The 21,650-nt window shown below is 49.3% G+C and overlaps 1 protein-coding gene across 16 annotated transcripts in view; it reads right to left on the reverse strand.

Annotated features, from left to right (window-relative positions):
- GRK4 (G protein-coupled receptor kinase 4) overlaps window positions 1–21,650 on the reverse strand; it is a 58,259-nt gene that overhangs the window by 18,353 nt on the left and 18,256 nt on the right. For 14 of the 16 annotated variants that reach the window (XM_024993740.2, XM_010806342.4, XM_059887868.1 and 11 more), the window contains 6 exons: window positions 18,074–18,186; window positions 14,711–14,788; window positions 9,075–9,178; window positions 5,686–5,778; window positions 4,452–4,515; window positions 774–914 (listed from right to left, as the gene is read on the reverse strand). In XM_024993740.2, coding sequence (XP_024849508.2) covers window positions 774–914; window positions 4,452–4,515; window positions 5,686–5,778; window positions 9,075–9,178; window positions 14,711–14,788; window positions 18,074–18,186 — 593 coding nt within the window. The remainder of the gene's footprint in view (window positions 1–773; window positions 915–4,451; window positions 4,516–5,685; window positions 5,779–9,074; window positions 9,179–14,710; window positions 14,789–18,073; window positions 18,187–21,650) is intronic. The other 2 variants (XM_059887872.1, XM_059887870.1) reach the window with 1 other exon arrangement.

Genomic DNA, 21,650 nt, shown 5'->3' on the forward strand with positions numbered 1-21,650 from the left:
TTAAAGCGATGCTAAGATAAGCCCATTTTATCAAAGGTTTTCTTGTAAAGCACGTACAGAAGGCTGACACGTCGCACACACAGCAAACCCTTGCTGTTAAACTAGGTGACAGCTCTGAAGGCCTGTCTGTCTTGGAAGCTTTGTGCCCAGCACGAAGTGCTAACCTCAGAACTGAGAAGTAAATGACACCATGAAGCCTTTTATAAGTTGTCTTTCCCTCTCTTCCTTCAACATGTAATTAGGTGGAGGAAGCAGCTGTGGAGATGAAAACCCGCTACTTAACGCACAGCCTGGACCCAGGACCCCTGGGCTCAGCCCTGACCCATACAGTGAGGGTGGAGTCAGGCCTCACACAACTCGGCTCGCTGGCTGAGGGCGAGTCGTGAACCTGCGCCGTCAGAAAGAGGGTGGAGGTGGACACAGACGAGGCCCGAGTGAGGGGCTGGGCAGAGAAGCGCTTCAAGCCTCTCAACCAGCTGGGGCTTCGGCCAACCGCAGGGTGAGCCCAGCCACTGATGCCACCAGAGAGGGCAGAGGGTCAGCGCCAGACTGGGCAGTGGGGACACGGGCGGATTCATCACAAACCACCTGTTTGAGTCCAGGGAGGGCTGGGCAGGGCAGTGGAGGGCTGCTCCTGCACCTCTCCCCTCAGCGGCGGGACAGTGAACCCCGAGCACACTCGGCTGGGGTGGGCTTGTGTCCAGCAGCACACGTACTGGACAGACGCCACTTGCCCAGCTCGCCATCCCAGGGAGGACAGAGAAGATACTTACTACAAACCTACTGTGCACTTTCTCTAGGATCCTCTTCTCGCTCAGGGCCATGGCCTCCCCTTTCCTCCTCTTTATCCTTTTCTTCTCCAGCTTCTTACAGGCGTACATCTTTCCTGTAGCTCGCACTTGACAGGCACAGACCTAGTTTTTAAAAAAAAAAAGAAAAGACACAACACAACAGTTCATATCCACTTGGCAGTTCTCAGGCTGCCAAGAGAAAAAGAGTGTTCTCCATGACAGTTCCCTCTGGTCAAGAGCAGCGTGGACTCTGTGGGGCCAAGACCACGGCCATCATAGCCGTGGCTGGGTCCCCCTGGGCACTTCCCTCTGACCCTTGGGTCCTTGTTGAAGAAGGGAGCTTATGAACCGAGCACAGTGCCGGCAGAACTCGCTCTGTGAGATCCTGCTGCATCTGCTTAAATATATCTCCCTGTATCTTTCTACTTTCTGTACAAAAACAAAGGTTTCTGACAGTAAATATTCTTGATTACTTTTAAAATTCAAGAATACGTGTATTTCATAGAATCCATAGGCTTTCATACCTTTATTTTACTTAATTAGTTCTTAAAGTAATATTTATATATTACTTCACATTATGAAAACTTCCAAACAAAGGTAAGTGAAGAGAACAGTACAATAAAGCTCCCAGCTTCTAGCCTTCCCTGGTGGCTCAGTGGTAAAGAATCTGCTTGCCAATGCAGGAGCTGTAGGAGACATGAATTCGACCCCGGGTCAGGAATATCCCCTGGAGGAGGAAGTGGCAACCCACTCCAGTATTCTTGCCTGGAAAATCCCACCGACAGAGGAGCCTGGCGGGCTACAGTCCATGCAGTTGCTGAGTCGGACGCAACTGAGCAACTGAACAGCAACCAGCCTTCCAGGTTCCAGGCTATCAACGCAGGCTGTCATGGTTCCTGACTGCCACCTGCCCACACCCCACACCTGCACACACACACGCCACACGTGTGCACAGAGGATTACTTTATTTTTAAAATTTTAATTAAATTAATTTTAAATACTTATTTATTTGGCTCTGCCAGCTCTTAGCTACAGCATGTGGGATCCTTGTTGCATCATGCAGGATCTTGAGGTCAGATCAGATCAGATCAGTCACTCAGTCGTGTCTGACTCTTTGCAACCCCATGAATCGCAGCACGCCAGGCCTCCCTGTCCCTCACCAACTCCCGGAGTTCACTCAGACTCAAGTCCATCGAGTCAGTGATGCCATCCAGCCATCTCATCCTCTGTCATCCCCTTCTCCTCCTGCCCCCAATCCCTCCCAGCATCAGAGTCTTTTCCAATGAGTCAACTCTTCGCATGAGGTGGCCAAAGTACTGGAGTTTCTGGGGTGTGTGCAATCTTGTTCCCTGGCCAGAGGCTGAACCCGGGCCCGCTGCACTGGGAGCATGGAGTCTTAGCCATGGACCACCAGGGAAGTCCCCCAGAGGACTACTTTAAAACTGAATACAAGACATGATACGATTTTATCCATCGCCCAAAATAATTTTGATGGTAAAATATAAACCTCATTGTGAAAAATATTGAAAGTATTAATAAAGACAATGATAAAAAAGCCAGATTCTAAGATAACTATCACTGATACTGTACTGTATAAGCTTCAAAGTGCCCCCTTTGTACATATATCTGCAAGGATATATAGCTTGCTCCCCCTCATCCTCTGGCTTTTAGGGGAAATTGGGCTTATGTTACAGAACAGATAATATTTTATAACTTTTTCATCTTACTGTGTGACTATCTTCTCAACATTAAACGTTCTACAAATACGTGACTATTCCAAAACGCAGTTCATCATTTTCCAACCACGAAGTCTTGGCACATAGTCTTCGCACATCTCTTTTATCATGCATGCACTGAAGACAAATTCCTTCAGGTGGAGTTGCCAAGTCAGAGAGCGAGAAGGGAGAGGGGGTGGGGTGGCTCTGCAGCCCCTCAGCTGCTCCGCACAGAGATGGTGAAGCAGGGCTCATGAGGCCTCTGCAGGAGACCACCGCGGGCTCCCCGATCGCACAGCTGGAAGTGGAGGCACAGGAGCCTGACCTCAGGGTGCGTGGGTCCCAAGGACGTGCTCTCTCCACCGCCCATCAAGCAGGCAACACTGCTCACCCAGCCCCTGCCCATTGCACCAGCCTCAGGACCTGCCAGGGCTGCCTGGAGGGCTCAGGGCTTAAGTGAAAGCACTGCTGTTGACCAAATGAGACCAAAATGTTGGCCTTTCACACCGCCAGAAGAGGTGCCGGCATTTAGCAAAGGTAAACGCACTGCCAGCATTTGGACTGGAAGGGCCCCAGGCATCTGCCTCAGTCACAGGGGTCTAACTGGCATTCCCGAGAGAAATGGACCACCCACTGACCCCTGCCCCGGGCCTGGCGCAGCGCAGCGCTCCCAGAACACGTCTGTGAAAAACCACAACCGTTTCTCTGTCCTCCCAGCCGTTTGTTTGGGAGCACCAGTCGATGCATTTAAAAAGTGCTGTGAGATCATAAGCAAACCGAGTCTCTTCACGACAGTGAAAACTTGCCGACGTGTTTCTGCTGAGTCCATTGTTAAGACCTCTGTGTGGCCAGACCGCGGGCTTCACTGCTTTGTAGACACAAGAGCCCGGTGCTGGAAGCTTCCTTCCTCTGTCCTCACGAAGTCCGAGCTCCGTCCCTGGAGGCAGTGTGGGGCCGGCGGCATGGACCGAGCGCTCCGGAGGCACGTCAGGAGATGGACTCCTCGCAGATGCGTCTCCCGCCGAGGGCCCAGCACGCTGGGGTGGGGCTCACAGAGCACCAGGCAGCCTCCAGGGCCACAGCGGGCACCCCACAGGCTCTCCAGAGGCTGGCACACTGACCAGTCCCTCTCGTGGCCACTGCGAGTGATGACAGGAGGCCCCAGCAGTGTGACTCCTCCCAGGCTGGCGCTGGCCATGGCTCTGAACTAGAATTTGGGAGCACACGCCATGTGAATCTCACGCAGACGGTGGCCCGGCTCTGACCTGGCTCTGGGACTTAGGAAGGCTTGAACTCAAAGTGACTGCTCCACACACTCAACGAGGCCGTTAGTGTCTCCTTCAGCTGCTGCAGAGAGCGTGACGGGACTCTGAACACCGACCACAACCGTCTCCAATCCCATTTAAAGACCATCTCTCGTGAACCTGTGGGTAGTGTCTTTAGGATTTTCCCCAATTTCCATATTTTCTAACACCTTTCGAAGTAGGTGTAAGGTACATACACATCCAGAGTTGAGTTAAATAAGCATATTCAATAATATTTAACAAAATTTAGTAATATACTCTGTACTAATGTGAACTTCCAGGCTAGTCCTCAGTGATAAGAATGGAATAACAGAAACTCCACCAAATGGAAACAGAACAATCTTTTCAGTCAGGATAACCTTACTAAACTTGAACACTGAAAACATGAACTAAGAACTGAAATGTAAAATCACAAAGATAGTGAATCATTCTCCCCACTGCATCTCTGAATTTTTTAAGAGCATGTACCTTTTGCTCAAAGTTCAATCTTAATTCTCGTGGCTGCTAAAAGTATTCTTAAAATACACAGTAAAGAAATAAATGGATTGGTAGAGTCGATACATTACCTGAACATCTCGCTTTTCCGTGACCCCCTTCGGCTTTTCTAGAAGTACTACTCACAGCTGTCAGGTACGACTTACCTCTCCAAACCCGCCTTTCCCCAGGACTCTGTAGTGCCTAAACGTGCTCTTTGTCACCGGTTGCCTAATTAATGACAAGGGAAAAAGAAAGCCTCAGGTCTCACATCACATTGCTATTTGGAAAGAGAAAAACCTACCTAGCCGCTGGCCTGGCCTGAGAAGGGGACCCTGGGGAGGGTGCCCAGGACCAGCTGCCTGTGCTCAGAGAGGGGCTCCTCAGCGGGACAGCTTTCAAGAGACAAGCACGCTAACATTTAAAACTGTGAAAACACTGAAGACAGACGCAGAATGATCCTGCTATCCTTACTGACTGAACTAAACACAAGTCTGCAGCCAGCCCACACTAGGAGAGCCCTCTGTGTTCTCTTTGGCACAGCTCCTGGGCCTCTCAGAAGGCTGGTGAGGGAAATGACATTGACAGGGAGCTGCTCTTTGAAGAAAGAGCCTCAAAGGCGGTGTTGACACCATAGCAAAAGAAACCTGTATGAGCTAGAACTGAAATTTAATAAATCAACAATCATTGTAACAACGCTGGTAGCAGCTAACACAGAGGAGGAGACGGCTGGAAGGCATCACCGACTCAATGGGCGTGAGTCTGGGTGAACTCCGGGAGTTGGTGATGGACAGGGAGGCCTGGCGTGCTGTGATTCACGGGGTAGCAAAGAGTCGGACACGACTGAGCGACTGAGCTGAACTGAACACTTCCTGAGCACGTGTGTTGTGCACCGAGCCCTGTGCTGAGTGTTCCACACTCGTTCCTCCGGTGACTCCAGCGTCCAGGGTGGTGGTGGTGGTTTAGTCACCAAGCCATGTCGGACTCTCTGTGACCCCATGGACTGTAGCCCACCAGGCTCCTCTTGTCCACGGGATTTCCAAGAATACTGGAGTGGGCTGCTATTTCCTTCTCCAGGGGGTAGGTCACCCAAAGCCCATGCAGGCCACGTCACTGAGGACACACAGCTAGTAGGCGTCTGGGTAGCGGCTGAGATGGCAAAGAGCCGAGCGCCACGTCGGGTTCTGTCTCTGTGAACCCAGGACACGGTTTACTGTCTCACGGTGGCACCAGCAGGGCTAACTGTCATTTTAACAAGAGGAAACAGGGCCCACTGGATCAGAAGAAATTGTACAATATTAATAATAAGATTTCCAATAGTATTTTGACAGAAAGGTATACATCAGTCAGAATGCAAATGGAAGTCACGATTTGTTCACTGAATGTCAGAGGAGAACATACCTTTCCAGCCATTTCCACTGTAAAAATCGAGAAAAATATGCACTTTCTTGGTATTCTTCAAATGCTTCTTCACTTAAATGGTCATGGACAATTCTAGAAAGAGATTTTATGCAACTATGTACATCTGGCTGCAGTACAAAATGAAGACAACTCTGTGATTTAATGCATGAGTGAGCGCAGGATATGGGAAAATGAATCATTACCCACAATTCAGTATATTGAATTTTGCAACTACAGAATCTCACACTAGTTTCCAATGCTACCAGTGAAAACATGAACGCAAGAATTCAAAAGAAATAAAACCAATTTACCTTCCTAAAATCAGAGGTACTTTTTAAGTATTAGAATATCAGTGAAGTAATTACTTGATAAAAATAATCTTCCAGTAGAAAAACAATAGTTTAAAATATACTCAAGGTGTGTGTGTGTGTGTGTGCGCGCGCGTGCATATGTGTGCCTGCACACATGGAGGCACATGTATTTCAGGAAGGAATGTAAACAGTTTGCAATTAATATTGGTGTAAATGTATAAGTGATAACAGTCATAGGGTAGAAACTGTTAATATGTGACATCACCTTTTTTTTAAATATTAAAAATAAAGCTCTCGAGGACTTCCCTGGCGGTACAGTGGTTAAGAATCTGCCGGCCAGCGCAGGGGGCATGGGTCTGACCCCTGGTCCCGGAAGGTCCCACACGCCGCAGGGCAACTAAGCCCGTGAGCCACAGCACGGAGCCCACTGCACTGCTGAGCCCGGGTGCCTAGAGCCCGTGCTCCACACAAGAGAGGCCAGCACCGCGAGAAGCCCGGACGCCACAACGAGGAGCAGCCGCCTCCCCGCAGCTAGAGCAAAGCCCCGCGCAGCAAGGCCCAGCGAACCAAAGACAATAACACAATTAGCCAATCAGAGCACTCGATACATCGTTTGATGCTACACGTTTCTTGAAGAAATCTTCTGCAATGAGCCCTGCCTCTTAGGTTTATTTATGACTCTGTGATAGTAGGAATACAATTGGTCCTTGGGGAGTAGGTGAGGAACAGGACGCAGCCTGCCCTTTAAAACGGCGCTGCAGTGGATCAGCATCTATGCAGCTGACGCTGGAGGGACCATCCACAGCCCGTCCTGACGACCCTGACCTCTCAGTCAAGGACACAGGTGAGTCGGTGGCGTCCAGCTTGGGACGGGGGTGGCCAGGGCCCTGCGGCTGCAGCGCACTAATCCTGGGTGGGGAGCAGACGGAGCCCTCCTGAGCCGCAGTGGAGTCACCGACAGAGAGAGAGGAAGCCATCCCCTGGGCGTGGTGGAGTTTAACCGGGAGTGACCACAGCCTATCTGAGAACTGCTAGTAGGTCGTGAGTGAGGAGGCTGTGAGAATAATCCCAGCACCATACTGGTTTCAGACTTCTGAGCAAATCACTTGATTTGCTTCCCTTTATTTTGTACAAAGAGGTTATTCAGATGTTCCTGGATTGACTGATGTTATAGCACAGCACTTCTCAACTTGTGTTCTGAGGCTCCCTACTTCCGAGACCCTGGAGAGGGAATCGGGGCTTTCCTGGTGGTTCAGCTGGTAAAGAATCCGCCTGCAGTGCAGAGGACCTGGGTTTGATCCCTGGGTTGGGAAGATCCCCTGGAGAAGGAAAGGCTACCCACTCTACTATTCTGGCCTGGAGAATTCCATGGATTATGTAGTCCATGGGGTCGCAAAGAGTCAGACATGACTGAGTGACTTTCACTTTAGAGGGAGTTCAGTAATGACGTGTGTTTATAAATGCACTAAGTCATCCGTTAGCGTCTTAAACTCTCATTCTCACGGAAGGGCTTACCAGAGGCCACAGGCCAGGGGACCACGTCACTGCTCTGCAGGACAGCAGAACATCGGTGCCATCACATCCCACATCAACACGAACTCCGTCAGTGACACTGGGTGCTGAGAGGCTGCCACTGCAGTCCTAGAACTAAGCCTGTCCCGGAGGCCGGGCCCTCACACCCCCACGTGTGAGTAGGGGTGGCCCTGCCCTGGGGCTCCTGTCCCTGGCGAGCACGTGGGCAGCTCAGCTCCAAACACCTGTGACCAGTCAGGATTCTAACGCCGTCGGCTCAGTTAATCCCCTTTATAAAGGTCCCTCGGTGTCTCCGTGAAAGAACACAAACACTGCCTGATTCTAACTCGTTTGTGTGTTTCACGGTCTGTATAAATTAGTAAGGTCAACGGCTAAGTCAGCTTCCCAGGATGTCAACTTTACTTCCCAATACTCCTTGCCTCAAAGCAGCAGACTCTGCGCCACTGCCCTAGCCTGGCACATGAACCCACCGCACACAATCTGTGAATTCATGACACTGAAAACCGCGCATCAGCTCATCACTGGTTTCTGATGTGTTCATCTTCACACTCCCACTAACCGTCACGTGCGGACTCTCACCAGAGCTTCGTGTGGGAAGCCGAGAGGACCCACTTAGCTCACTACGCAGGACCAGGATTCTGGGAACCAAACTGAGAAGGGAGGGCTTGGGGGAAATAAAGGCCATGACAAGACAGGGATGAGGCAGAATAATAAGAACCCAAACTCCTAGAGGCCACACGATGTTGTGCTGCCGTCTCCAGTGCCGATGCCACGTGCAGCGGATGGTAAATGACAGTTAATAAACATGTAGGAGTGGAGAGCCACCTGTCAAATGAACTAACCAAACAGATGTCGGAATACCAACACCTGTTTAAAGATTATCAGCTGTTATGTCCATCTCTTGAAGTTTCTGCACAGAGAAGGCAGAATTTCGGACCAGTCTCTTCAGTCATGAGCAACTCCCACGGTTTTCAACATCAGAACAGAGTTTCAACAGCAGAAGCAGGAAGGGCAAAGAAGGAGCCTCTCTGGGGTGTTCAGACACTTGGCCCTGCTAACAGCCTGCCCTCAGCTCCGGGCTCCTGGGTCAGCCTCACCTTATGGCCGCCACAGGGAGCAGACTCCCGTCCCGACAGGGCAGGGCTCAGCAGGCGCGTGTTGAGGGAATGACTGACACCCGTCTGCTTACAAACGACTCCACGCCTGGGGCCAGGTCACTTCAGCTACCACTCTTTCCTCCTGAGCACGCGAGGAAGCTGAACTCAGGTGACTGCTTGGACTCGGGATGTTCCTGTCCTGACTGCAAAGGTCTGCAGAAGAGATATTTTCAGTGCCCGCTCTATGGGGCTAGGCAGAGGGGCCGGGCAGGCAGCAAAGCCACGCTCGCGACCTGGCGCTTCAGGGTGCCCCTGTGCATGTGTGGTCGTCACTCCTCATCCGCCTGACGGTGGAGGGGACCGCCCTAATCCAGCGAGGACACGCCTCCGCGCAGAGGCTGCGGGACCCCGGCCCTGGCAGAGCCCCCGGCCGCGTGCACCCACTCACCTGGTGCACTCCTCGAAGATGTCTTTGGATGGGTCCTCCCACAGTCTCTGCCTGCACTTGAGCACCACGTGTTCAGGTATTTCTGGTAGAGGGGCTGGCGAACCCTTCAGACGGCACAAACCAAACGCGACAGTTAGTGATTTCATGAATGACGAGCTGAAGGCAGAATCTCGTGCTTATTGACAACAGCCACACCGTGAAGGGGATGAAGGGACGGTCCGGGCGCCCCCTCTGCCCCCACCAGCCTCGCTGTCTGGAGTGCCGTGTCAGCTGCCTCTTCCAGCCATCCCCTGCAAGCCCCAAAGACGCCCGTACAGGCATGTGCGCAGCATGGTCCCCGACGCTGGAGGCACAGGAGCCACCCAAGTGCCCAGCAGTGGGGGATGCAAACTCAGACACCGATATTGTTCAGCCTCAAAAAAGAAAGGAATTCTAAGACCTGTTACCACATGGAGGAACCTTAAGGACACTACGCTAAGTGACATAAGCCAGTCTCAAAAAGAAATATACTGTATGATTCTCCTTACATGAGGTCCCTGGACTAGTCAGATTCACAGACAGAAAGCAGATGGTAGGGGGCCAGGGGCTGCGGGCAGGGGCAGTGGGAGTTAGTGTTTAATGGGGACAGAGCCACAGTTGTGCAAGATGAAAACCGTCCAGGAGACGGGTGGTGGTTGACGGTCTGCACGTCAGTATGAACGCACTTAACTCTACTGAACTGTACGCCTCGAAATGGTTACGATGGGAAATTTGGGTTTTTTTTAATCACAATTGAAAATGTAAACACACACACTCAGAAACAGACACATCTTCCCCCCTCACAGAAAAGGGATAAATACATGTGTAGTGCGGTAGGTATATGCTGACACCCACAGAGCTACCCTGCTTCCTCAATGACTGCATGGCTTCTAGAGAATGGGCTTCTGCCCCCTCAACAGTTCGTTGCCAGTTCTCGCCACGGCAAACATCACTGCTGTGAACGTTTTCCACAGCTGTGTTTTATAAGGTAGATTCCTAGAGGGAGAAATACTAGCTCAAAAGATACACACATTTAAAACACTGGTATTTATTGCAAAACTGCTCTGCAAAAAGGCTCTAGGAGTCTATATTCTCAACAACATCCCCACACACCAGCTCTCCCCTCTCCTGACCCTCATGAAGAGGATTCTGGAAAAAGAAAACACACAGCAAAACTGCTGTCCTGATTTATTGGAAAAAAATACACAGATCACATTCAACTGTACATTGAACTTACTGATTTCTGGCTGTGGGGTAGCTGAATAACCACAATACAACTTTTTGTTTTCTACAAATCAAAGTTCATTATCAAAGATGCTGAACTGCTGCTGCTGCTGCTAAGTCATGTCAGTCGTGTCCAACTCTGTGCGACCCCAGAGATGGCAGCCCACCAGGCTCCCCCGTCTCTGGGATTCTCCAGGCAAGAACACTGGAGTGGGTTGCCACTTCCTTCTCCAATGCATGAAAGTGAAAAATGAAAGTGAAGTCGCTCAGTCGTGTCCAACTCGTCATGTCCGACTCGTAGTGACCCCATAGACTGCAGCCAACCAGGCTCCTCCGTCCATGGGAATCTCCAGGCAAGAGTACTGGAGTGGGGTGCCATTTGCCTTCTCTGCTGAACTACTGGTAGACATATATAAGAAGTAAACTCACATTTCCCCCCAAAACCAATAATACTGTTATAACTAATAATGATTAATAGCTGTCATTCAAATTGCCTAAAACAAGTGATGCATTATGTCATTTAGCCTCATAACAACCTGATGGAAGAGGCTTGACAAACTACGGAACGTTCTGGTGCAGCCACAGAAACAGCAGTGGAGCCTCACCTGAGCAGTGTGCCCCCAAGGCTACTTTCTTCCTACACGGAGAGGCTACGATGAGGGTAAACAAGTTTGGTCACTCACTGACTCATCAAATGCGCATTGTTCCAGGCACGGGGCCAAACAGAAAACAAGACAAAATTTCCAGCAGACAAAGCCATTAAATTCCAACACTTGTCTCAAAAATACACGTTTTACAGAAATAGCTCTTAGGGTTTTCCATAGTATTATTTCCCCTCCAAAGGTCTCAATTTCCTAAAGCTAAATTAAACAGCAGGTTAATTCTATGAAGACTATTTAATGACTTACTCCAAATAGAGATCCTTCCTTCAGTGTCTTAGAAAACACACTAACAGAAATCTATTTCCACAGGAAGGAAAAGCAATGCTCAGATCCCCCATGAGCAGAGACATGAGGCAAGCTAAGTGCAGCAAGCTAAGGATGGGACCACTGGCCTGATACCAAGCACAAGGAAAGCGGAATAGAGATTCCTTCTGCGGCTTTAAATTAAGGAACAATACTTATTTTTCAGGAAAGGTAATTGCCAGCGAAAATTTACCAAAGGACCCAGTGCCTTACTTTTTAAAGTTTTGGACAATGAGAACTCTGATGGGAAAGTCCACCAGTGGGGACGGAGAGGGGGTAGATTTTGCAGATATATGCTTATTATCCTCTGTTAAAAACACAAACCTGCATTATTTTTAAACTCGGGCTGTCTTCTACTGTTGGACTCCAAGAGCTGCTTACGCATCTTGGGTGCCCGATCCGAGTCCGACACTGGCCTGCTCGTATGTCCCCCACTCTCTTCCGCCTCTCTTCTTCACGGTGCTCTTTGAAGCACTGTACTTTGATGAAGTCCAGTTTATCTGTTGTTTTCTTTTGTTGCTGTCCTTTCAATGTCACATGAGAACCCACCGTCTAAATTGAGGTCGTGAAGCTTCACACCTGAAGTTCTACAGCTAAGAGTCACGCCTGAGAGGCTTCCTCTAGGAGCAGTACGGTGTTCACAGTCAAGTTACTTTTTGTATACAGTATTAAATAAGGGTCCAACTTCCTTCTTCTGCACGTGGGTACCCGGCTGTCCCGGCACCATTTATGGAAAAGACTCTCCTTTCCCCGAATGAATAGTCCTGGCAGCCTTAAGTCAACTGACAGCTTCCAGACTCTCAGTTCTGTTCTGTTGATCTATATGTCTGTCCTCATGCCAGGACCATACTGTCCTGTAGCTTTGTAGTAAGTTTTGAAATTGAGAGGTGTTAAGTCCTCCAACTTTGCTTTTTAAGATTGTTGTAACTATTCATGACCCTTTCAGTATGTGTATGGATTCTAAGATCTACTTGTTAATTAATTAACTTGTGAACGCAGGATGCCTTTCCATTTTATTACAGTTCTGCTTTACTTTCTTTCAATCATGTTTTGAAGTTTTCAGTGTGTTAAATGTTGCACTTCTTTTGTTATAAACAATTACTGCTAACTCTTCTACTCTTTTTTATGCTATTGTAAATGGAGTTGATTTAGTTTCATTTTTGGACTTTAAATGATAGTGTATAGAAACACAATAGAAGTTTGTTTAGTGACCTAGGATCCTGCAAGCTTGCTGAATTCATTTACTAGCTCTCGCAGCTTTCTTTCTCCCTAATGTGTATAAATACTCAGGAAGTCCTATATACGACTGCTCCAATCTGAATGTGTGCCCCAAATATGTATGTTGAATTCCTAACCCCCAAAGTGATGATACTGGGAGGCAGAGCCTTGGGAGATGCTTAGATCAAGAGGATGGAGCTCCTGCGAGTGGGGCTGGAGCCCTTATAGTGGAGGTTCCAGAAACACCTCACACCTCTTCCACCACTTAAGGACACAGCAAGGAGGTGCTGGCTATCAGCTTCTAGATGTGTGAGCAATAAATTCCTGTTGTTTGTAAGCCATCCTGGAGTGTGAGGTCAAGTGGGCCTTAGGAAGCATTACTATGAACAAAACTAGAAGTGATGGAACTCCAGCTGAGTTATTTCAAATCTTAATAGATGATGCTATGAAAGTGCTGCACTCAATATGCCAGCAAATTTGGAAAACTCAGCAGTAGCCACAGGACTGGAAAAGGTCAGTTTTCATTCCATTCCCGAAAAAAGGGCAATGCCAAAGAATGTTCAAACTACCACACAGTTGCACTCATCTCACACACTAGCAAAGTAATGTTCAAAATTCTCCACAAGAGGCTTCAACAGTATATGAACAGAGAACTTCCAGATGTACAAGCAGGATTTAGAAAAGGCAGACGAATCAGAGATCAAATTGACAACATCCGCTGGATCACAGAAAAAGCAAGAGAATTCCAGAAAAACATCTACTTCCGCTTCATTGACTATACTAAAGCCTTTGACTGTGTGGATCACAACAAAATGTGGAAAATTCTTACACAGATGGGAATACCAGACCACTTCTACCTGCCTCCTAAGAAATCTGTATGCAGGTCAAGAAGCAACAGTTAGAACCAGACATGGAACAACAGACTGGTTCCAAATTGGGAAAAGAGTATGTCAAGGCTGTATACTGTCACCATGCTTGTGTAACTTTATATGCAGAGTAAATCATGCGAAATGCCAGGCTGGATGAAGCACAAGCTGGAATCAAGATTGCCCAGAGAAATATCAATAACCTCAGATATGCAGATGACACCACCCTAATGGCAAAAAGCAAAGAGGAACTAAAGAGCCTCTTGATGAAGGTGAAAGAGGAGAGTAGAAAAGCTGGCTTAAAGCTCAAAGTTCAAAAAAGTAAGATCATGGCAACCGGTCCCTTCACTTCATGGCAAAGAGAAGAGGAAAAAGTGGAAACGGTGACAGACTTTATTTTCTTGGCTCCAAAATCACTGTGGATGGTGACTGTAGCCATGAAATTAAAAGACACTTGCTCCTTGGAAGAAAAGCTATAATAAACATAGACAGCATACTAAAACACAGAGATATCACTTTGTTGACAAAAAGTCTGTATAGCCAAAGGCCATGGTTTTTCCAGTAGTCACATACAGATGTGAGAGTTGGACCATCAGGAAGGCTAAGCATGAAAGAACTGAACTGTGGTGCTGGAGAAGACTCTTGAGAGCCCCTTGGACAGCAAGGACATCAAACCAGTCAATCCTGAAGGAGATCGACCCTAAATATTCATTGGAAGGACTGATGCTGAAGCTTGATCTCCAATACTCTGGACACCTGATGTGAAGAGCTGACATTGGAGAAGACCCTTATGCTGGGAAAGATTGAGGCAGGATAAGGGGCTGACAGAGGATGAGATGGCTGGATGGCACACGAGTGTGGGCAAACTCCCGGAGATAATGAAGGACGGGGAAGCCTGGCAGCTTGCTATTCATGGGTCGCAGAGAGTCAGACCCGACTGAGCGACTGAACGGCAGCAGAAGCAGGCACCGCTGCCCCTCCCACTTCCATACTTGTTGTGTCGACCAGGGCAACTCTTCACACTGCACCTTTCTCCTTGACAACTTCCCTTGCTGTTTTAGTTTTTCTTCAGAGAAGGTAAGGAAGAAAAAAGAAATTAATAAAAAAGATTTAAAAGCTACATAAATGCAACCTCTCTTCTACAGCTCTCAGTGGAACGTCTAGTGGGCACAAAGATATTCCCACAGTGAGAGAGTGGCAGAGATGGTTCAGACCCAAATGGGCTTTGACTCCAAAGTAAAATGGAGTCATTTCATTACTTACTTATTCCAACGAAGTAAACATGGCTATGTGCTCTAATTATTTAAGTCATTTACAAATCTTTATGCTAAAGAAGGGAACGCACCTTTCCCCCGAAGAACTTGTCCAAGACCAGGAGCCCACAGTGTCTTCGGTCCTCATCAGCGGCCACTTCATATTCTGCCTGATTGCAGAGACAACAGAAAAGAAAAACGTTAGTTAAGCTTCTTTGTGGACTTTTTAAGGTTTCAAAAATCCTCTGACTTGTGGAATTGACTTGGTGCCTTGAGAACCAGTGAGCAGCTCTTTTGATCAAGTATCTGCAGCTCTTCTTTGGAAAACTGATGGCCATGAGGGGAAAAACCGGTCTGTTTTTAAAGGATCAATAATGTAGTAGGCTTCCCTTGTAGCTCAGTCGGTAAAGAATATGCCTGCAGTGCAGGAGACCTGGGTTCAATCCCTGGGTCGGGAAGATCCCCTGGAGAAGGAAATGGCAACCCACTCCAGTATCCTTGCCTGGAAAATCTCATGAACAGAAGAGCCTGGTGGGCTGCAGTCCATGGGGTTGCAAAGAGTCAGGCACGACTGGGCAACTAACACAGTGTAGTAAGGAACACGTGCACAGTGCTCCCTGTATCCTACTGCATTTTCAGCCCTTAAGTGTGGCCAAATAGAACGGAGTAAGATGAACAACTTGGGCTGGCCTAGGCAACGGTGTTTCAGGAAAGCCCAAGAGGCACTCAGACACCTGTGTGCAGTGCTCCCAAGGAAGTCAGTCCGCAACACCTGAGCAGGAGCCATTCACACACACGTGTCAGGGATCAACCGGAGGGCAGGCGACAGCACCCAGGCCAGAAAATGAAGTTACAGGCAGCACCTGATCAGTATCTAAACACCCATCGAGGATGAGCAAGGAACAAGGAATGGGAAGACAGAGAGGAGAGAGAGAGAGACAAGAGGGAGATTGCCAAGGCCGAGATAAGAGAATTTCAACAAGTTGTTCCGCAGAGTCCCCAGCCAGGCAGACAGGAGGATGCAGAGGCCTCACGAAGCCCAGGTTCTGCAAGTGGGGCCCTGAAGAGCAGTGAAGCCGAAAGCCAGATGGAGTTGAGAGAGGTGGGGAACGAAGACCCAGGGAAGCTGCTCTACTGAATGCACAGAGAGGACTCCAGGATGGAGGGCTTGTGCCAGCAAACAGCCTCCTCCCTCGCACTCTGCTCAGGCCTGGCACAGGGGCCGTGGCCTCGGCTGGCTGCCCTCCCAGAGCCGACTTCACCCTCTCCATTCAGGGCATCACACTCACCAGCACACTGGCTGGCACACTGTTTATGCAAAGACTGCTCGACTCAAGCTCCAGGAGCTCCAGATACGACACAACGGGCAATCGATGGGAGAGAAAGTGCTGCGACTCTGTTCACGCACGGACTGCTCAACTCAAGTTCCAGGAGTTCTGGATGCAATACAATGGACAACTGATGGGAGAGCAAGTGTTATGACTCCGTGATGGCCTCTGACGTGCCAACCAGACGGGTGGCCAACTCTAGGTACTCAAACACTAACCCAGTGTTGCTGGGAGAGAAAGTGTTGTGACTCCATGATGGCCTCTGACGTGCCAACCAGATGGGTGGCCGTCTGCAGGTGCTCAAACACTAACCCGGTGTTGCTGGGTGTTTGTAGATGTGGCCAAGTCTCTCTCGGTTGACTTCAATCCCAGGTAGTCTGGGAGGGCCTTGTTCAACCAGCGCAAAGGCCTTTCAAGCAGAGCTGAGGCTTCCTCGAGAAGTTCTGCCTGAGGAGAGCAGTTTCACCCCACTGCTGGAGAGTCCTGTCCTGCCCTTCCTGATGGTCTGAGCAACGGATTTCCCACTTCCAGCCAGATCACACCGTCATGTATGCTGATTCCTTGCAATAAATCTCTCAGCCTATCTGTTACCGTTTCCATGTCTTTCCTTAGCCCCTGACTGATATAATTCATTCAACAAACACTGACACCGGAACAGAGCGAAAAACCATGTCAGCGGCCAGGAGAAGGAAATGGATAAGATGCCATCTGTCCACTCAAGGAGCTCAAAGAACCTGGCATCACCCATACAAGGAGAGACGGAGCCACAGTGATGCCTGGTGGCATACGCTGGTGTGGCTTATGCACCACAAGGCTACCATCGAAAGACTAATCCTGCTGCCACAGCCAGCAAGCCAGGCATCTAGAAGCTAAAGGGGTCACGATTCATCGGAAGACTCGGATGCACACCTGAAACTAATGCAGCGTTTGCATCGACTGCAGGCCAGGACAAAAGAGAGAGTTTAAAAAAGGGAGCACGCATGCTCAGCCACTTCAGTTGTGTCCAACTCTGCACAACCATATGGGCCCATGAACTGCTGGGCTCCCCTGCCCATGGGACTGCCCAGGTAAGAACATAGGAGTGAGCTGCCACGCCCATGAACTGCTGGGCTCCCCTGCCCATGGGACTGCCCAGGTAAGAACACTGGAGTGAGCTGCCACGCCTTGCTCCAGGGGATCTTCTCGACCCAGGGATGGAACCCGTGTCCCCTATGTCTCCTGCACTGGCAGGCAGGTTGTTCCTTACCACTAGTGCCATCTGAGAAGCCTTCAAAAGGAAGCTCTGACTGCCTCCCTCACAGCCATCTCTCAGCCCAGTCCAGGCACCAGAGAGGAGAGCCGGGGAGCTCCCAGAGCACGAGCAAACAACAAAACAGGCAAGGGCCCCACACGGTTTTCCGAAAGAATACATATAGGTACGTATTTCTAAAAAGCTAAGTCAAGGGGGAAGAAATGACTAAAAGCCCCATGATATAGGCTAGTCCTCTGCATACAGTATGGAGTCAATACACATTTGCTCATGTGACTGGGACAGGCCAAAGCAGCGAGGGAAGCGTCATAATCTGGGCACAACTCCCAACTGTCCATTAAGCCGCTTCTGAATTTTATAGTGTTGAAGCTTCTAGTCTTGCCGGTGCTATCTATATGGTTTCAGAAACACAACATCTCCTAACCTAGAAGGAAATCAGGGTGAACGTCGAGCTGGAGACACAGAGATGTCAGGCAGACTTAGAAGGATGGTCAACTCCATTCACTGTGACCCTGCTTCCTGCGCTGGCTTCTTCCCTGTGCGTGCTCTGGGTGGAAGCGTCTCCAAGCACTCAGGGCGCCTGGAGGAGGCGGCTCTCAAGCGCTGCCTTCACCAGCTCTTTAGCCTTCTTGCAAGGGAAAGCAGCACGCTTCAAAGCTACATCGTAAACACCTTTGACTCTCCGAAGCTTGGGAAGCAATCTGTATGAACTACAACTTTATCCGCTTTAACCCAACAGGGCGCACCGCCAGGACCGCTAGTCTCTGTGCCCTCACCGCGCTGCAGGGTCTGATCGCCTGAGAGAGCCCTCAAGCGAGTTTTCCATTTTTTTGAAAAGCCCGGGCTCGGGCGGCTCAACGCGGCGATAAATCACTCACCACTGCATCCAGGAACTCAATCCGCCTCTTCAGATCCCCTTTCGTGTCGCAGAACTGCCTGAAGAGGAGTCTTCCGATCGGCTGCTTGTCACAGAGGCTGCTGTAGTCCTTCTCTGGGTGAAGAGAAGACAACACACACAAGCTTTTCTGAACCTCACTACTTTTACCTGACACAGTGCACAGCAGAAACAGCACTCGCAGTGTTATTGTTGAGACCACAGTTTTGTTTACTAGTTCACACTGGGTTATCACGGATATTTAAAATTAAAGTGCCAAAGGCAGTTGGAAGAACAGATGAAGAAAGGTGTGTGGAGACGGACTGGGAATTCCCTGCTCCCCACCAGAGGAAAGGGGGGGTTCCCTGGGGAACCCAGGGGCAGGAAAGGGCGCTGGGTCGGTCCTCCCACGACTCCACCCACTCCGTGTGTTAGGCACAAATTACACGCATGTGAAATTCATCACAGGAACATACTACTTTAGATTTTTGAAAACTTTTTTGTTTTGATACATTTCTATTCTTTCACAAGTTAACAAATATATTTTTAACGATTTTTTAACCGTTTTTTTTTGCTCTCTGGTGGGATAATATATTGTATACCTTACCTTACCCCAAACACTCATATTATCTTGAGAACAAGGCACTAAAATTTGGCAAAAGTGTCACAAGGACTATAAGGCAAAATCCTGTGTTCAAAATAGGTCGATTTAAACTTCAGCAAGAAAATCAGTTGCTCTTTTAGCAGTGGCTCTGAACTTGAGCATAATTATGTTCAGATATTCCTATGGCTCAGATGGTAAAGAATGTGCCTGCAAAGCAGGAGATCTGGGTTCGATCCCTGGGTCGGGAAAATCCCCTGGAGAAGCGTATGGCAACCCACTCCCATATTCTTGCCTAGAGAATCCCATGGACAGAGAGTCAGACAGAACTGAGCAACACCTTCACTTTTTTCACATTCCTAAACCAGCTATAAAGGTGAAGAATTAAGTGAAACTCATGAAAATCAAGCAGGCCCTAACAAACTCCTCAACTGAAGGGTTTATTAATGCCAGGTATAAGTAGGAACGAAATCCTGTTTAGATCACTGAGTCTGCATGTGGGGAATGCAGCCAAGGATATAAAACCATGTTTCCCATTGCACAACTGCTTGTTTCAACAAATGTCAGCAGCAGTTTGGCAAAAATTCTGCCACCCACTTTATCCAACTCAGCTACCACATTTTATTTAGGGATACTCACTCATTTCATTTAAAAAACACAGGATATAAAGTAGTTAAAGGGGTGATGTTTTTAAAAGTTGAGAGGTTTTTTGGTTTGTTTTTTGTTTGTGGCTGCACCTCGCAGCAGGTGGAACTTCTTTGGGGGACTAGGCTTCCAGCCCTCGCCCCCTGCAGTGGAAGTGTGGGGTCCTCACCACTGGGGGACCAGGCATCTAACCCGTGACCCCTGCAGTGGAAGCACGGAGGCTTAACCCGTGGACAGCCAGGGAAGTCCAAAGCTGGGAGCTGTAAAGGCTTTGTCCCCACACTCGGAGGTTCGTAGATCTTCCCGGTTTCCAGCGGGGTGGCAGATGGAGCACGGGTCTGCCGGCCTTCTCACCCAGGCTCCTCCTCCAAGGACCAAAGACAAAACCACAGCGGAGGATGAAGCCTGACGCGGAAGGAAGAATGCAGGTGTCCCGGGAGTCAAGAGACCTGATGCGGAAAGAAGAATGCAGGTGTCCTGGGAGTCAAGAGACCTGACGCGGAAGGAAGGATGCAGGTGTCCCGGGGGTCAAGAGACCTGACGCGGAAGGAAGAATGCAGGTGTCCCGGGAGTCAAGAGACCTGACGCGGAAGGAAGAATGCAGGTGTCCCGGGGGTCAAGAGACCTGACGCGGAAGGAAGAATGCAGGTGTCCCGGGGGTCAAGAGACCTGACGAGGAAGGAAGAATGCAGGTGTCCCGGGGGTCAAGAGACCTGACGCGGAAGGAAGAATGCAGGTGTCCCGGGGGTCAAGAGACCTGATGCGGAAGGAAGAATGCAGGTGTCCCGGGGGTCAAGAGACCTGATGCGGAAAGAAGAATGCAGGTGTCCCGGGAGTCAAGAGACCTGACGCGGAAGGAAGAATGCAGGTGTCCAGGGGGTCAAGAGACCTGAGCACTGCATGGGCTTCCCACGTGGCTCAGCGGTAAAGAAACCGCCTGCAATGCAAGAGACATGGGTTTGATCCCTGGGTCAGGAAGATGCCCTGGAGGAGGAAATGGCAACCCACTCCAGTATTCTCACCTGGGAAATGCCACGGACAGAGAAGCCTGGTGGGCTACAGTCCATGGGGTTGTAAAGAGTCAGACACACACACACAACAGTAGGACCCAACTGAGCAACTGAACAACAGGAAGAGAGAAAGCCAACAGCACAGGACTGATAAAGGAGCCACCAGCGAGTCCTCAGAGACCAGGAAGCCCGCCCAGGCCTGAACACAACTGCAGTCCAGGGGACTTCAGGCTGAAGCCACTTTGCAGAATGTGGGTATCTGACAAGAGAGACACTGAGACCCCAGGGAGGCAGAGCCCGGCTGGAGGAACTACACGCTGAGCTGGTAAAGTGGGGCAGCGCTGTGGCCCCTGGAACACAGGCTCCGTCCAGATGGACCTCGCTGACCCACCCACCTTCCAGAACCCCATGCAACAGAGGGGTGCCCAGGAAAGTCGAACCACGTGACCACAGAGGAAGCCCCTCTCTTAAATTAGACACATATTAAACTTTATAATTAAGCATACATAAGTTTTATAATTAAATATACATTAAATTCTCCCAGGCCCAAGATTAAAGGCTCCAGTAAATGCTAAACACGACAAAAGAAGGTTGATTCAGAGGTAGGGACGTCTCAGAGGCATTCCCAGCAGCTAAGGAGAGACAAAACCTCTAAGAAAGAACAAAAAATTAACCGCAAAATGCAAAGATCCAGAGGGACACAGTAAGCAGTAACAATCACTTGAGGGGCTGTAATAACAGAATAAGAAAGAAATCGAAGAGGACAAAATGGAAACCAAAAAGGATGACTAGTGAGTACAACGTAGACGGAGCAGAAAACAGACAAACTAGAAACCAACAGCTCCATGCTCCTCGGCGGAGTGTGAGTTCAGGTCAGAACAGTTTCTTCTTTCTGGCTCCAGCCACACTGAACAGCTTCTAGATCGCATGGACTACACATCCCCTATAATGCTATGCTACTGTACCAGATTTTAATTTGTTAGGACCATCTATGGACCAAGATACACAGAGGCAAGCGACTAACCCCACAAGCAGTTCAGAGAGGCTGAAAGACGACACGCAGGGAGGCCAATGTGGAGGCAAATGAAGCTTCAAGGGGAAAAACAAAGCTCACAGCTTCAAAAGGCCTAGATGCTATACCAAGGAGTCTCCCTCCTTCCTGGAAGGAGCAGGTAAAAACAAACAACAGGAGAGAATTTCCTCCTCTCACTGTGTGCCAGGGCACCTGTAAGTCCTCTCCGTGGATCTACGCGTTTGACCTTCACAGTTATTCTTACAAGTCGGGCATTTTGAAGACATCTGTGGGACATGCTCATGTCCGAGGG

Source organism: Bos taurus, chromosome 6, assembly GCF_002263795.3.
Source record: "Bos taurus isolate L1 Dominette 01449 registration number 42190680 breed Hereford chromosome 6, ARS-UCD2.0, whole genome shotgun sequence".
Classification (NCBI taxonomy): Eukaryota; Metazoa; Chordata; class Mammalia; order Artiodactyla; family Bovidae; genus Bos; species Bos taurus.